We start from the raw sequence: 14,133 nt of genomic DNA, 5'->3' as shown, positions 1-14,133 counted from the left end.
CCATGTGGCCAATGCAATGCACCCATTCCTCCACCAACCTAAGATATGAAAACAGCTATCCCTTCACCTTAAAAAGCATTGCATCCCTCTTGAATGATGCCACTGGCCCAAAGCTAATGATTACACACTCTTGCAAAAATGTCAACCATCCAAGGTTTGTTTGGATTCCAAAAAGAGAGAGAGAGAGAGTGCTGTGTCATTGTTATGCTAAATAGTCAACTCATTTGCTGCCGTGATTCCTGTACCAGAAGGTTCCTGGAACCTAAAGATGGACTGCCAAGAGAGATGTCCTCATTGCAATTTGCCTTTCTCCAGAAATCCAGAAAGGAAGAAGGAATCATTGTGCCCGAAAGGACAGAGGTTTGCAAAACCAGACCGAAACATTACCAGTGGAACACATCCTACACCCCCAAAGTTTATCAGCACTAGACCGGCTCTCCAAGAAAGATCTCCACGCCCCTCCAAAAATATGGGCAAAAACATGTCCAGGAGCAACATAACGACACATCCAGCCACAAAAGTAGACTTCAGTTCATCTGAGCAGAAAAGGCTAAGACAGGTAAAACTTTGCAGGGGGACATTTTAAAAAGTATTTATTTATTTATTTATTTATTTATTTATTTATTTATTTAATATCCTGCTCTTTTCCCAGGACTGGGGAAAATGCGGTTTCACAGCATTAAAAAAAAACAGTACAATTAAAAACATTTTTAAAAAAGACGTACATTAAAAAGAATGTTTAAACTGGTCCAACATCCCAGCCTGTCCTTATAGCAATTCCTTAAACACCTGTTTGAACAGGTAGGTCTTCACCTGCCGGTGGAAAGCCATCAAAGGAGGGAGCCGTTCTTATCTCCCTGGGCAGGGAGTTCCAGAGTCTAGGGGCAGCCACCGAGAAGGCTCTCTCTCGTGTCCCCACCAACCGTGTTTGTGAAGGTGTTGGGATGGAGAGAAGGGCTTCTCCAGAGGATCTCAGAGTCTGTGCCGGTTCATACCAGGAGAAACGGTTTGCCAAATAGTGTGGACCTGAGCCATGTAGGGCTTTGTAAGTAATAACCAGCACCTTGAATTGTGCCCGGAAACAAACTGTTTCAACAGGGGCGTTGTATGGTCTCTATAATCTGCCCCTGTTAACAGCCTGCCAGTGGCTCTTTGAACCAGATGAATTTTCCAAACACTTTTCAAAGGCAGCCCCATGTGGACCCCATTACAGTAGTGCAAACGGGATGTAACCAAGGCATGTACCACCGTGGCCAGATCTGGCTTCTCAAGGAACGGGTGCAGCTGGCGCACAAGTTTTAAATGTGCGAAAGCACTGCTGGTCACAGCAGAGACCTGGGCCTCCAGGTTCAAAGCTGAGTCCAAGAGTACCCCCAAACTGCAAACCTGTGTCTTCAGGGGGAGAATGACCCCATCGAACACAGGCTGGATCCCTATTCCCTGATCTGCCTCCTGACTGACCAGGAGCACCTCTATCTTGTCTGGATTAAGTTTCAACTTGTTTGCCCTCATCCAGTCCATTACTGAAGACAGACACCAGTTTAGGACCAGGACAGCCTCCTTGGATTGAGGTGGGAAGGAGGAGGAGAGTTGAGTGTCATCTGCATATTGATGACACCGCACCCCAAAACTCCGGACCACCTCTCCCAGTGGTTTCATGTATATGCTAAACAGCATAGGGGACAACACAGACCCCTGAGGGACCCCACAGGTCAATGTCCAGGGAGTTGAACAGGAGTCCCCCAGCACCACCTTCTGGGTTCGCCCCTCCAGGAAGGAACGGAGCCACTGTAGAACAGTACCTCCAAGCTCCATCCCAGAGAGGCAGTCCAGAAGGATGCCATGATCGATGGTATCGAAAGCCGCTGAGAGGTCCAGGAGACCCAACAGGGACACACTCCCTCTGTCCAGTTCCCTGCGTAGGTCATCCACCAAGGCGACCAAGGCTGTCTTTGTTCCATAAAAAGTAATAAGTAAAAAGTAATGCAAAGGCTGATCTTGTGCATTCTGGGGATGATTCACAGCTCCAGCATGCACAATTTTGCAAGTAAACATTTGTGACTGTTCCTCCCGTTTGCAAAGCCAATGTTGCACAAATTGAGGGGCAGACCTAAGAAAGGAACTGCGGAGAATGAGGAATGTCTCATTATACAACTCTGTTTTATTAAGGAAAAAAAAAAGAGGGGTTGTTTTACTATTAAATAAATGTTTAGTTTATTTCAGGGCAGCAGTAAACTTTGTTGTAGCTCACTTCCGGTTTCTTAAAGGAGGGAGGGGAAAAAACCCTTGTGCCAAATGCAGCTCCAAACCTTATTAAAAGCATGTTTTTGCCTAAAGAGACTTTCTCATCATGACAATGTCAGGGTGACCAGATATCACAGCCACAACAGAGGACAAGGCACCACAAAATATAAGACATTCAAGAAAAGCGGAGGAACGTATCAAAGAAAAAAAATCAAAACACTCATATAAATATAAATTCACACCTCTTTGTCAGGCTCCAAATGGAGGACATTTTGGTGCTCCTCCTGGACCGAAGGCTGAAATGGAGGACATGTCCTGGGAGAGGAGGACTTCTGGTCAGCCAATGGCAATGCATTGGCTCTTCTGCAGTTCTTTATTCATTCCTTTACTAAATGCAAGTATCACCCAACTGGCAAATGCTATCAGGACTATGCGAAAAAAGGGTTGCCATTTTTGCCAACCATCATTAAAGTATCAACCCAAACTATTTTTTGTTAAATCCAATTTCAGTAGTAAAACATTAAATTATTAAGCAGTGAAAGGGCCATCAGGGGAACTGCAAAGAAAAATGAGCAAATTACAGAGTAAGCACCAGCCCAGATGCTTCAAACATGGCATGTGATACATAGTTTGAAAGAAGTAATTTTGGGGGGAGGCGGATTGGCATGGAAACGTTTGGCGACCCATATTTGCACAAGCGCACACATACACACACAGAGGGTGCGTGTTTTGCTTCCGTAGCCATGGAGCTTCACGAGTGACCGAATGCTCCTTTACGCATTAACCATTGCTCTTCACTCCCTCTTGCCAATACACACTGCAAGTTATCTAGAAAGAGCGGCACCGTGCCAAAATCTGATATCACTTCTCCGTTGCTGGAAGGCTGGGCACAACCAGGGCAACCTGCAATGCATTCCCAGCTTGACAGCCGCACCAGGGCTAAACATTAACCTGCAAATCACAGGCCTGTGGCTTTCCGAGTCTCTCGGACAGGGACTTTTTTGCAACACGAAACTTGAAAGCATGGCCTCTTCTGCTCTGCTGGGGTGGGCAAATTCAGAGGTCTGGGTGGGCATTTTTCATCCTAAGCCTTGACAAAAATACCACAAATGCACACAGCAAAAAATCTGCAAGTTGTCAGCTGTCCACTTCTGCTTCTGAACAATAGATATTTAGTCCAGAAGACACCTGTGGCCCAATGATAGACTCCTATGAAGAGGCCAACTTAATTCTGCCATGCAGGAGCTCCCATTCAAAGCCTTACCTTTGACAGATGGCCATCCAGCCTCTGTTTAAAAACCTCCAAAAAAGGAGACATCCAACACTCCAAGAAATCATCTGTCAAACATCTCTTACCATCAAGATGTCCTTCCTAATGTTTATTTGGAATCTCTTTTCCTGCAGCTTGCATCCATTGCTCCGGGTCCTATTCTCTGGAGCAACAGAAAAGAAGCTTGCTCCATCCTCAATGTGACATCTCTCCAAATGTTTAAACATGGCCATCATGTCACCCCTTAACCTTCTCTTCTCCAGGCTAAACATCCCCAGCTCCCTAAGTTGTTCCTCATAGGACATGGTTTCCAGACCCTTCACAATTTTGGTTGCCTTTCTCTGGGTCAGCTGTAGCTTGTCAACATCAATTTTGAATTGTGATGGACACAATATTCCAGGTGAGGCCTGACCAGAGCAGAATAGAGTGGGACTATTACTCTTCTTGATCTGGACACTATACTTCTATTGACGCAGCCTAGAATCACATTGGCCTTTTTAGCTGCCGCATCGCACTCTTGACTCATGTTCATCTTGTGGTCTACTGGGACTCCTGGATCCCTTTCTCATGTATCAGTCTCCTTAAGCCAGGTGTCCTCCATCCTATATCTATGCATTTCATTTTTTCTCCCTAAGTCTAGTACTTTATATTTCTCCCTGTTGAAATTCATTTTTGCTAGGTTTGTTAGAAATTAAGATTTTAAAATGACTTTCTATACAGTTTCAAAGTGGCCTTTTGAGTTCATTTCACCACTCAATGAGAATTCTTAAGAAAAATATAAATCCTGAACCAAACTGCTTTAAACATTCAAACACACACAGATGCAGTAGCCATGAGCTGTTTTCTCAGGCAACTTTTAACAGAGGAATTGGAAAAGCTCCCAGACCATTCCAAACAGAAACCAAATTTCCCAGAGAACAGCTTTTTGCATTACTTTTTGGGCAGCATTTCCACCCCTGTCAGCATTCAAGCTGGAACACTGGGTACTTGCTGGCTGAATACCTATTGCTTCTTTGAACAAAATTAATCAATTTCCATTTTTTTATTTTTCGCAAAGAGTTCAAGCCTTCTCTAGTCTGGTTTTGAAAGAAATATTTTTATCTCCTGCCTTTATGCCCAGCCTTGGGATGCCAGGCGGCTTGCAAAAGATGCAGCCAGAACGACCCGGCATATATAAATTTATATAAATATAAATGTTTAAAAATCAACAGGATTAAAAGCAATTAAAGGCATGCCCAATGGAAAAGAAAAACAACCTGGGCCTTCAGGTTGCCTGACAATTTATGAATTTCACAGGGGTTTCTTGGGATGCGTCTACACTGGAGAAACAATGTGGTTTGATATCATTTTAACTGCCACTGCTCCATCCTATGGAAGCCTTCATGCACTCCTAAGAGAACAATGAGCCCAAGTTGACTCTATTATTATTATTATTATTATTATTATTATTATTATTATTATTATTATTATTACCCTTCCTAGCCTGCCACAGACCCACCCAACATTGGTAAGAGCTCTTGGCTCCAACGGTTTCCTCTCCTGGGAAAGAAGAAAGAAACTTTGCCATATGAAAGCTATTAGGCCTTTGCACAGAAGCGGCGCATGAGGCAGAACCCGTGAGCGCTCCTTCTCCGGAGGGCCTACGCCAGAGGTTGTTTTTGCAGGGGAAAACAGCCACAAAAAGCAAAGAACAGGGCGTCACCTGTCTACTTGTCAAGAGGTGGCCCAACTCTGGCCCAGAAGGGAGCAGTCTGGCCCAACTACAAATCCCAGCATTGCTCCGGTCCAAATGAAGCCGGGGAAAATAATCCCCAAGAACCACAGAGAGTCCAACCCTGCCCTGTGCATCAGCAGCAGAAAGCGTGTTAATAGTAAAATGCATGGGATATGCTATTTATTTCCCCAAACACAGTCAGCCCTCCATATCCAAGGATTTTTTTATCCACAGATTCAAGCATCCACAGCTTGGAAATATTTTTAAAATATATAAATTGCCAAAAGCACACCTTGATTTTGCCATTGTATGTAAGAGATACCATCTTATTAAGCCGTGGTATATAATATGACTTGAGCATCCATGGATTTTGGGGGGGTCTTGGAACCAAACCCCAGAGGATACCGAAGGCCCACTGTAATAACAATGATGATGATGATGATGATGATTATTATTATTATTATTATTATACCCCAATGAGACTTGAATATCAGTGGATTTTGGTATCCATTGGGGGGGGGAGGTGTTCTGGAATCAAACCCCAGAGGATACTAAGGGCCTACTGTAGTAGTAGTAGTAATAGTAGTAATACCCCATTGCATATAATGGAACTTAGCATGTATTGATTATCCAGAGAAAGCCCTGGAACCAAACCGCATCAGATACCAAGGGCACTGTAGCAGCAGTAGTAATAACAATGATAATAACCCATTGCATATAATGGGACTTCAGCATCTATTGATTTTGGTATCTATAGGGGATCCTGGAACCAAATCCCAGCTGATACCAAGGGACCTCTGTATTTCTTAACTTTGGTGTTGTGGTTATTTGCCATCAAGCCAACTTCAGCTTATGGCGACTCTATTGATTCATGGGAATTGTAGATTCATGGGAATGAATCTACAAGAATTAAGCAGTGCAGTGGATAGGGGCGCTTGGACATGTTCCATCCACAGGGTCGCCAAGAGTTGGAGCAGACTCAAAAGCAGTTAACAACAACCATAACAATAACCATAACAACAACAACAACAATGTGAGACCTCAAGAGTCGTTCTGGTCATCCAGAAGACCGCTCAGGTCTTGCAAACTCAGGGTAGCAACTTTGAAAGCTTACAACGTGTATAATGTGCATTTTGGTTGAGCCAATAAAGGTATCACTGCTATTTGGATTTTGGATGATACTGTACTGTATTTAGTTATCTAGTTAAGAAATACACATCCACATTTTGCCCTTTATCAGAAGGCCTCAGGGGAGCACACAACTCATTCAAATGTGTGAAATATAACAGATGATCTCTCTTGTTGTTGCGTGCCTTCCGTTCCCCATGAGATTCCCGTTATTGTTGTTTGCCTTCAAGCCATTTCTGACTTCTGGTGACCCTAAAGAGAACCAATCATGGGTTTTTCTTGGAAAGATTCATGCGTTCACAACGGCTACAGTCCCAGAGGAGGGTTTGCCTTTGCCTTCCTTGGAGGCTCATGAAACTACAAATCCCAGAATCTCATAGCACTGAGCTACAGCAGATAAAGAGGTACCAAACTGCACCATTTCTCCAGTGCAGATGCAGCTTAGGATGCAAAAAGTAAGGATTCCCATCACATTCCTGCCGAATGGGATTGTTTCACAAGACAGAGAGACCCCCATTAGACCCTGCTTTTGGATGGGATTATCCTTTTGCAAACAACAACTGGGACTATATTTCCCTCAGACGTTATTTTTGGTACTTGAAAAGTCTGTTACCATTGGGAAGAGGAAGAACGAAAGAAAGAAAGAAAGAAAAACAGGGATGGAATTTAAACCGATAAACCATCTCAAAGGCTAAGGGCTTAAAGAGGCATCATTGAGATTTTACCCAAATCTCTCGTAAGGAAGAAATAAATACAGAGATGCTTTCCTGGATCAGGTTCTAAAGGAAAGGAGAAACAATGCTGGCACTTCATCAAAAGCTCCTTAACCCACTTTGAGGATCATAGATCTGAATTTTGCTTTGGCACATCAATGACTGAGGCATGTGGCGCACTGGCATATTGGCAAGTCACACTCTCTCAGCCTCAGAGGAACACAATGGCAAACCCCTTCTGAAGAAGATTGCCAAGAAAAACCTATCATAGGTTCACCTTAGAGTTGTCATAACTCAGAAATGACTGGAAGGCACACAACAACAACAATAAAAACAACAAAGTTGTTGATTCAATCGCCTTTGGAGACCGAAAGTAGCCTCCAGGCGACCAAGTAGACAAATTTAAACACTGTTCTTCTTTCAACAGTATTTTATTATAGGGCTGGAATGTTTACTTTATTAACTAAATACAAAGGTGTGTTTTTTTTTCATTAACATAAATTGACTAACCTCTGGTTAGGGACATACTAAACTCATTGTATGTCACACACTGCGCACACAGGGACATAAAGTCATTGTGCAACAAACGTATTTTCCTCATACAGTACCACCAGAAGCGGAGTTGCACCAAGAGCATGTCCCTTTGTGCCTTTGCAATTGTGCATTTTGTGTACTGTGTGTTGCAGTTGCGCATTGCGGTTGCACATCCTATACAGGTTGAGTGTCCCCTTTCTGGAATTCTGAAATGCTCCAAAATCCCAAATTGTCCGCATGGAAGGCTCTGGGAAAGTGGGCCCTTTGCATCAAAGGCGCATATTTATCTATCTGAGATTGATCTGACATTTGATTAGAGAGGGATGTGGATGTTTTAATTGTTGCCTGCTTTTTAACTCCTTTTATTTTATATTACTACCTACTGTTTATATGTATTTTGTAGATTGTATGCCATTGGCAGGTTTTATATTTTTATTGATTGATTATCTGTATGTACAGCGCTAGAGAAATAAAATATAATAATAACATATAGAATCATAGAATCGTAGAGTTGGAAGATACCTCAAGGGCCATCCAGTCCAACCCCATTCTGCCATGCAGGAAATCACAATCAAAGCATCCCCGACAGATGGCCATCCAGCCTCCGTTTGAAGACCTCCAAGGAAGGAGACTCCACTACACTCCGAGGGAGTTTGTTCCACTGTCAAACAGCCTTCACTGCCAGGAAGTTCCTCCTAATGTTGAGCTGGAATCTCTTTTCCTGGAGCTTGCATCCATTGCTCCATGGGGTCCTAGTCTCTGGAGCAGCAGAAAACAAGCTTGCTCCCTCCTCAATATGACATCCTTTCAAATACTTAAACAGGGCTATCATATCACCTCTTAAACTTCTCTTCTCCAGGCTAAACATCCCCAGCTCCCTGGGTCCCTCCTCATAGGGCAAGGTTTCCAGACCTTTCACCATTTTAGTCTCCCTCCTTTGGACACATGGCTCCAGTTTCTCAATGTCCTTTTTGAATTGTGGTGCCCAGAACTGGACACAGTATTCAAGGTGGGGCCTGACCAAAGCAGAATAGAGTGGCACTATTACTTCCCTGGATCTAGACACTATACTTCTATTGATGCAGCCTAAAATCGCATTGGCCTTGTTAGCTGCCGCATCACACTGTTGACTCATGTTCAACTCGTGGTCTACTTGGACTCCTAGATCCCTTTCACACGTAGTTTCATTCAGCCAGGTGTCCCCCATAATCCTATATCTGTGCTTTAATAATATGTTGGCAATGATTTTTTAAAAATCAAAATTATATACATATTTCAAAACAGAAAATAAAATAGTATTAGAAATGGAGAAAAAAAATTAAAGAGCCAATTCTGTGGAGGAACACAGACAAACCTCAGTCCATGACCAAACCAAGAGAAATATCATCCCAGTCCTTCTTCTTCCAAGAGCCAGCAAAAGGAACCCATCCATAGGCAGTTTATTTATCCCAAGCAACCTCTTTATTTCACGGCTGAATTTAAAACCGCATCTGGTGCGTTTCTCCTTCCTTTCCTTGCTATCCCCCGTCCAGTTTGAGCAACACAAATGGCCTCTTTCCCAGTGTTTTGCGATTACATAATTTGCAGCTTGTAACACAACGTTGTCAAATTATTTCGCATGTGTCGAGCCATAGCAAAGATAGGAACCATCAAGAAACAGCCACATGTTTATATTGCGAAAGGTGTCCATTGCCTAGCTAGACACTGTTATTTTGCAAATAACGCCTCTCTTTCTCTTCTACGCACACAAACGCAACAACGTGCAAAGTGCATGCCATTTTGCAAAAGGATGCTCCCGTCCCATGCGCGCACGGTAAGCATTCTTGCATTTTCCAGCTGTGAACTTTCTGCTGCGTCTGTGGGGCATTAAAATCCCCCTCGAACACGGATATTATAACTTCCACCGATTGGAAAGATAATCAAAATGAACTCTGTATGCAAATACTTATTACTGTGTGTAGATATACACACAAAGAGAGAGCCTTGTCTTTTGCAAGTACTGTGTATACTCATGGATAAGTCTAGAAACTTAGCTTAAAAGATGGACCCCAAAAACCTGGGTCGACTTATCCATGGGTCAATGTAAGTACTGTATTTTAATGTGCATGCATGCATGCATGCATATATATATATATATATATATATGGTGAAAGGCAAAAGTTTAATGTACTCTCTGAGCCATCCAGCCTTTTGTATGTATACAAACAGTTACGTCTGCTGGGATTTTGCATGTTCTTTGGCATTGCTTTCCTTTCTTCCTCCTTTGCATCCTCCATGCCATGTGCCTCGACTCATCTGTGGCTCATATCACAATCCATAATCCTGGCCCCAAAAATTGCCCTCGACTTATATATGAGGTCGACTTATAGATGAGTATCTATGGTACTCTAAAAATCTCCTATCCATCCCTTTTGGGGGAGCCTGAATCCCCTGCGAGGGGAAACCTGAACATTTCCATCATCATCATCATCATCATCATCATCATCATCATCATCATCATCATCTTCTTCATCCTCCTCCTCCTCCATTTTAATGTTTATCCCTGCTTTCCCGCAGGATCCACAATAACACTCTTCTGCACATTTTCACATATACAAAGTGTGTTACTTTACACTTTCATGGTATCGTTTTAACTTTTGCTACAGTGATCTTGTGTTAATTGCGTACTCTTGTTAGATTGTGTGCCCAAGGAAGGCTTTTGTTTCCCTTTCGGATTGCTGTCTCTCTCCTTTGCGAAGTGCTATGTTAAGCTCTATGGCGATATGGAAATAATAATCATCATCATCATCATCATCATAACAATAATAGCAACAGTAACAAAACAGTTCCTCCCTTCTAGACAAGGTCCCCAAGAGCTTTGTGTTCAAACAACAACACCCAGGTTGCCGGCTTTTGTGGGTGGCGGATGCTTTGTGTTTCCTGCGCAACACTAGTCCAAGTTCTGCATGGAAAAGCGTGTGAAGACAGAGACAGCGGGGGCTTTGTGTTTCGGAATCCCATCCTCCGCACGAAAGCCAAGGCCAAGGTCCCCAATGTCCGGGGGCCAGGAGGAGGAGGAGGAGGAGGGAGGCCTGGCAGCCTTTCTTGAAGGCCAACCCAAGGAGCCCCCAATGCCCTCCTCCCTTTGGCTCCCAAGGAAGAAGCCAGCCAGGCTCTGCAAGCTTGTATCACGCCTTTGAAGCGTTCTCTCAGTTGGGCCAGGAAAAGGCATTGCTGCATATGTATCTAGATATGAATCTATGTATGATAGAGATGTGTGTGTGTGTGTGTGTGTGTGTGTGTGTGTGCCTTTGGGGCCCTTGGGCGAGTCCCATCCCGGGAGGCTCTGTCTGGGGCGGAGGAGGGCGGGGGGTCTCCCTCCGGGGGGCCTGGGCTTGGGCAGTGAAGAGGAAGGAAGGAAGGAAGGAAGGAAGGAAGGAAAGAAGGAAGGAAGGAAGGAAAGAAGGAAAGAAGGAAGGAAGGAAAGAAGGAAGGAAAGAAGGAAAGAAGGAAGGAAGGAAGGAAGGAAAGAAGGAAAGAAGGAAGGAAGGAAAGAAGGAAGGAAGGAAGGAAGGAAGGAAAGAAGGAAGGAAGGAAGGAAGGAAAGAAGGAAGGAAGGAAGGAAGGAAAGAAGGAAGGAAGGAAGGAAGGAAGGAAGGAAGGAAGGAAAGAAGGAAAGAAGGAAGGAAGGAAAGAAGGAAGGAAGGAAGGAAGGAAAGAAGGAAGGAAGGAAGGAAAGAAGGAAAGAAGGAAGGAAAGAAGGAAAGAAGGAAGGAAGGAAGGAAGGAAGGAAGGAAAGAAGGAAGGAAAGAAGGAAAGAAGGAAAGAAGGAAGGAAAGAAGGAAGGAAGGAAGGAAGGAAGGAAGGAAGGAAAGAAGGAAGGAAAGAAGGAAAGAAGGAAGGAAAGAAGGAAGGAAGGAAGGAAGGAAGGAAGGAAAGAAGGAAGGAAAGAAGGAAAGAAGGAAAGAAGGAAGGAAAGAAGGAAGGAAGGAAGGAAGGAAGGAAGGAAGGAAAGAAGGAAGGAAGGAAGGAAAGAAGGAAAGAAGGAAGGAAGGAAAGAAGGAAGGAAAGAAGGAAAGAAGGAAGGAAGGAAGGAAGGAAGGAAGGAAAGAAGGAAAGAAGGAAGGAAGGAAAGAAGGAAGGAAGGAAGGAAGGAAGGAAGGAAGGAAGGAAAGAAGGAAGGAAGGAAGGAAAGAAGGAAGGAAGGAAGGAAGGAAAGAAGGAAGGAAAGAAGGAAGGAAGGAAGGAAGGAAGGAAGGAAGGAAAGAAGGAAAGAAGGAAGGAAGGAAAGAAGGAAGGAAGGAAGGAAGGAAAGAAGGAAGGAAGGAAGGAAAGAAGGAAAGAAGGAAGGAAAGAAGGAAAGAAGGAAGGAAGGAAGGAAGGAAGGAAAGAAGGAAGGAAAGAAGGAAAGAAGGAAAGAAGGAAGGAAAGAAGGAAGGAAGGAAGGAAGGAAGGAAAGAAGGAAGGAAGGGGCTCCTTCCTTTGGGGGAGGGGGAGCCCAGCTCTGCCCCATTCCCTTCCCTTCTTTGGGGGGATCCCAGTGTGCCCCATCCCTCCCTCCCTCCCTCCTCGGGGGTCCCCTTCCCTCCCCTTCTTCGGGGGTGTCTCAGTGTGGCCCCTTCCTTCCCTCCCTCCCTCCTCCTCCTCCTCCTCCGGGGCCTCGGCCTTCTCTTCTTGGTTCCCCTCCCTCTTTTCTCAGGGGCCCTCTGCCTTCCTTGGAGGGAGCTCCAGTCTCCCCTCTCTCCTTCGGGGGTGTCGCAGTGTGGCCCCTTCCTTCCCTCCCTTCTCCTCCTCCTCCTCCTCCGGGGCCTTCCTTGGAGGGCCCCCAGTGTGGCCCCTTCCCTTCCCTTCCCTTCCACTCACAGGAGTCGGGTGTCGGAGGGGAAGGGGCTTCCCGGGAGTCGCGGCGCCCCCTTCCCGGCGCAGTCCACTCGGCATCCCCGCTGCTGCCTGGCTCCGCTGCTGCTGGGCTCGCTGGGCCTGGCGGGCATGGGGGTCCCCCGGGGGCCGGGGCTGCAGCTGCACTGGGGCGGGCAGGGCTGGCAGGAGCCGGGGGGCGCCGCCGCCGCCTCTGCCGGGGGAGTCCTGGCCAGGGCCATGCCGCCGCCCAGCAGGCACCAGACCAGGCACCAGGCGCAGCAGCAGCAGCAGCCCCCGCCGCCGCCGCCTCCGCCGAGGACCAGGACCCCCCGACCGGTCCCCGATGGGCCCCTCCGCCGCCGCCGCCGCCTCCGCCGCTGGGCCCCCGGCGCCGCCATGGCCGCGCATGGCCCTCCGCCTCCTCGGCCTCGGAGCCCTGGGCCGCTTCTTCCTCCCCGAAAGCACAGCAGCAGCAGCTCTGCGGAGGAGGAGGAGGAGGAGGAGGAGGAAGGGAGGCCAGAGCCAGGAAGCGCCAGCCCCATTCCTTCCAGGCGGAGGCGGCAGAGCCCACCAGCCAAGGAGGCAGGCAGGCAGGAGGACGGACGGAGGGCGGGAAGCCGGCCAGGAAGGGGCCAGCCAGGAGGCTTCCCCCGGGAACCCTGGGCACCAACCAGCCCCCAGGCAAAGGGGGCTACCATGCCCCTGGGCACAAGCGCCCCAGGCAGCCCTTGGGAGATCATGCACCTCCGGGAGCCATAGAGCCCCTGGGCCTAGGCCCCCCTGCCAGCCAGAGCCAGGGGAAGTGGCCCCCTGGGCCCCCAGGACAGGCCCCTGGGCCAACCTCCTGGCTTCCATTGGGTGTTCCCAGCCCCCTGATACCAGCATCCCTGGCCCCCAGGACAGGCACCCTCTGCACCCCTGGCAGGTCCCAGAGCTCCCCTTGCCCTCCTTGCACCTTGGCCCTTAGGGGCTCAGGGCCCTCTTTCTGGGGCCTTGGGGACTCAGGGGTCCACCTTCGGCCTCTTAGGCTCAGTTTCCACCTGGATGACTTCTTCCGGGTCAGAGCCATCCCTCTGGATGCTTTCGGGTCCATTTAGTCTCTGAGGACCAAACCCCAGCCAAGGAGAAGGTCAGTTGGCATTGTGCGGCATCTTGGCACAGTCTCCCCCAAGATGATGAAAACCAGCCTCGGGCCTCATTTCAGGGACATTTAATGCAAGGGCAAAGGGCTGATGAAGCCAGCGCTCCCATCGGCATTAACCGCCCTGTAAAATGGACGCCTTGAACGGGGCATGACTGGAAACTTTAGGGAGGTCAGCCCTAAATAGTAATGAAATAAAACTTGTATTTCTATCCCGCTCTTCTGCAGAAAGGCAATCCATTAATTCAGCCTTGCAGACAAGGATGGATGCAGCGGGGCCCTTGGTCTCCTTGGCAGGGCCTTGCTTCCAGAAACCAATCTAGGTCCCAAAACCAGTAATGCTCAAGACCCATGACAGACATTAATATTAAACATTAAATACATGGCTGGGCAGGGATTCGAACCCTGGTCCACAGCATCATAGTCCAATGCTCAAACCGCTACTACACACTGGCCTTACAGAACTACAAATCCCACCATCCTGCAGAATGCAGACACAGCAGTCTCCAAGTGCTATGACTCTGTGGTATGAAAGAGACCCAGAAGAACA

At 46.8% G+C, this 14,133-nt stretch overlaps 1 protein-coding gene across 1 annotated transcript in view; it reads right to left on the bottom strand.

The window, feature by feature from the left end:
* PKD1 (polycystin 1, transient receptor potential channel interacting) overlaps positions 1-12,579 on the bottom strand; it is a 102,595-nt gene extending 90,016 nt beyond the window's left edge. Inside the window, exon 1 of the mRNA XM_089540766.1 lies at positions 12,446-12,579. Coding sequence (XP_089396892.1) covers positions 12,446-12,573 — 128 coding nt within the window. The 5' untranslated portion in view covers positions 12,574-12,579. The remainder of the gene's footprint in view (positions 1-12,445) is intronic.
* Positions 12,580-14,133: the final 1,554 nt, after the last annotated feature.

Source organism: Sceloporus occidentalis, unplaced genomic scaffold (genome assembly GCF_023333645.1).
Source record: "Sceloporus occidentalis isolate IW3139 unplaced genomic scaffold, rSceOcc1.0.p SCAF_10, whole genome shotgun sequence".
Lineage (NCBI taxonomy): Eukaryota > Metazoa > Chordata > Lepidosauria > Squamata > Phrynosomatidae > Sceloporus > Sceloporus occidentalis.
This window is presented reverse-complemented; position numbering and strand designations above follow the sequence as displayed.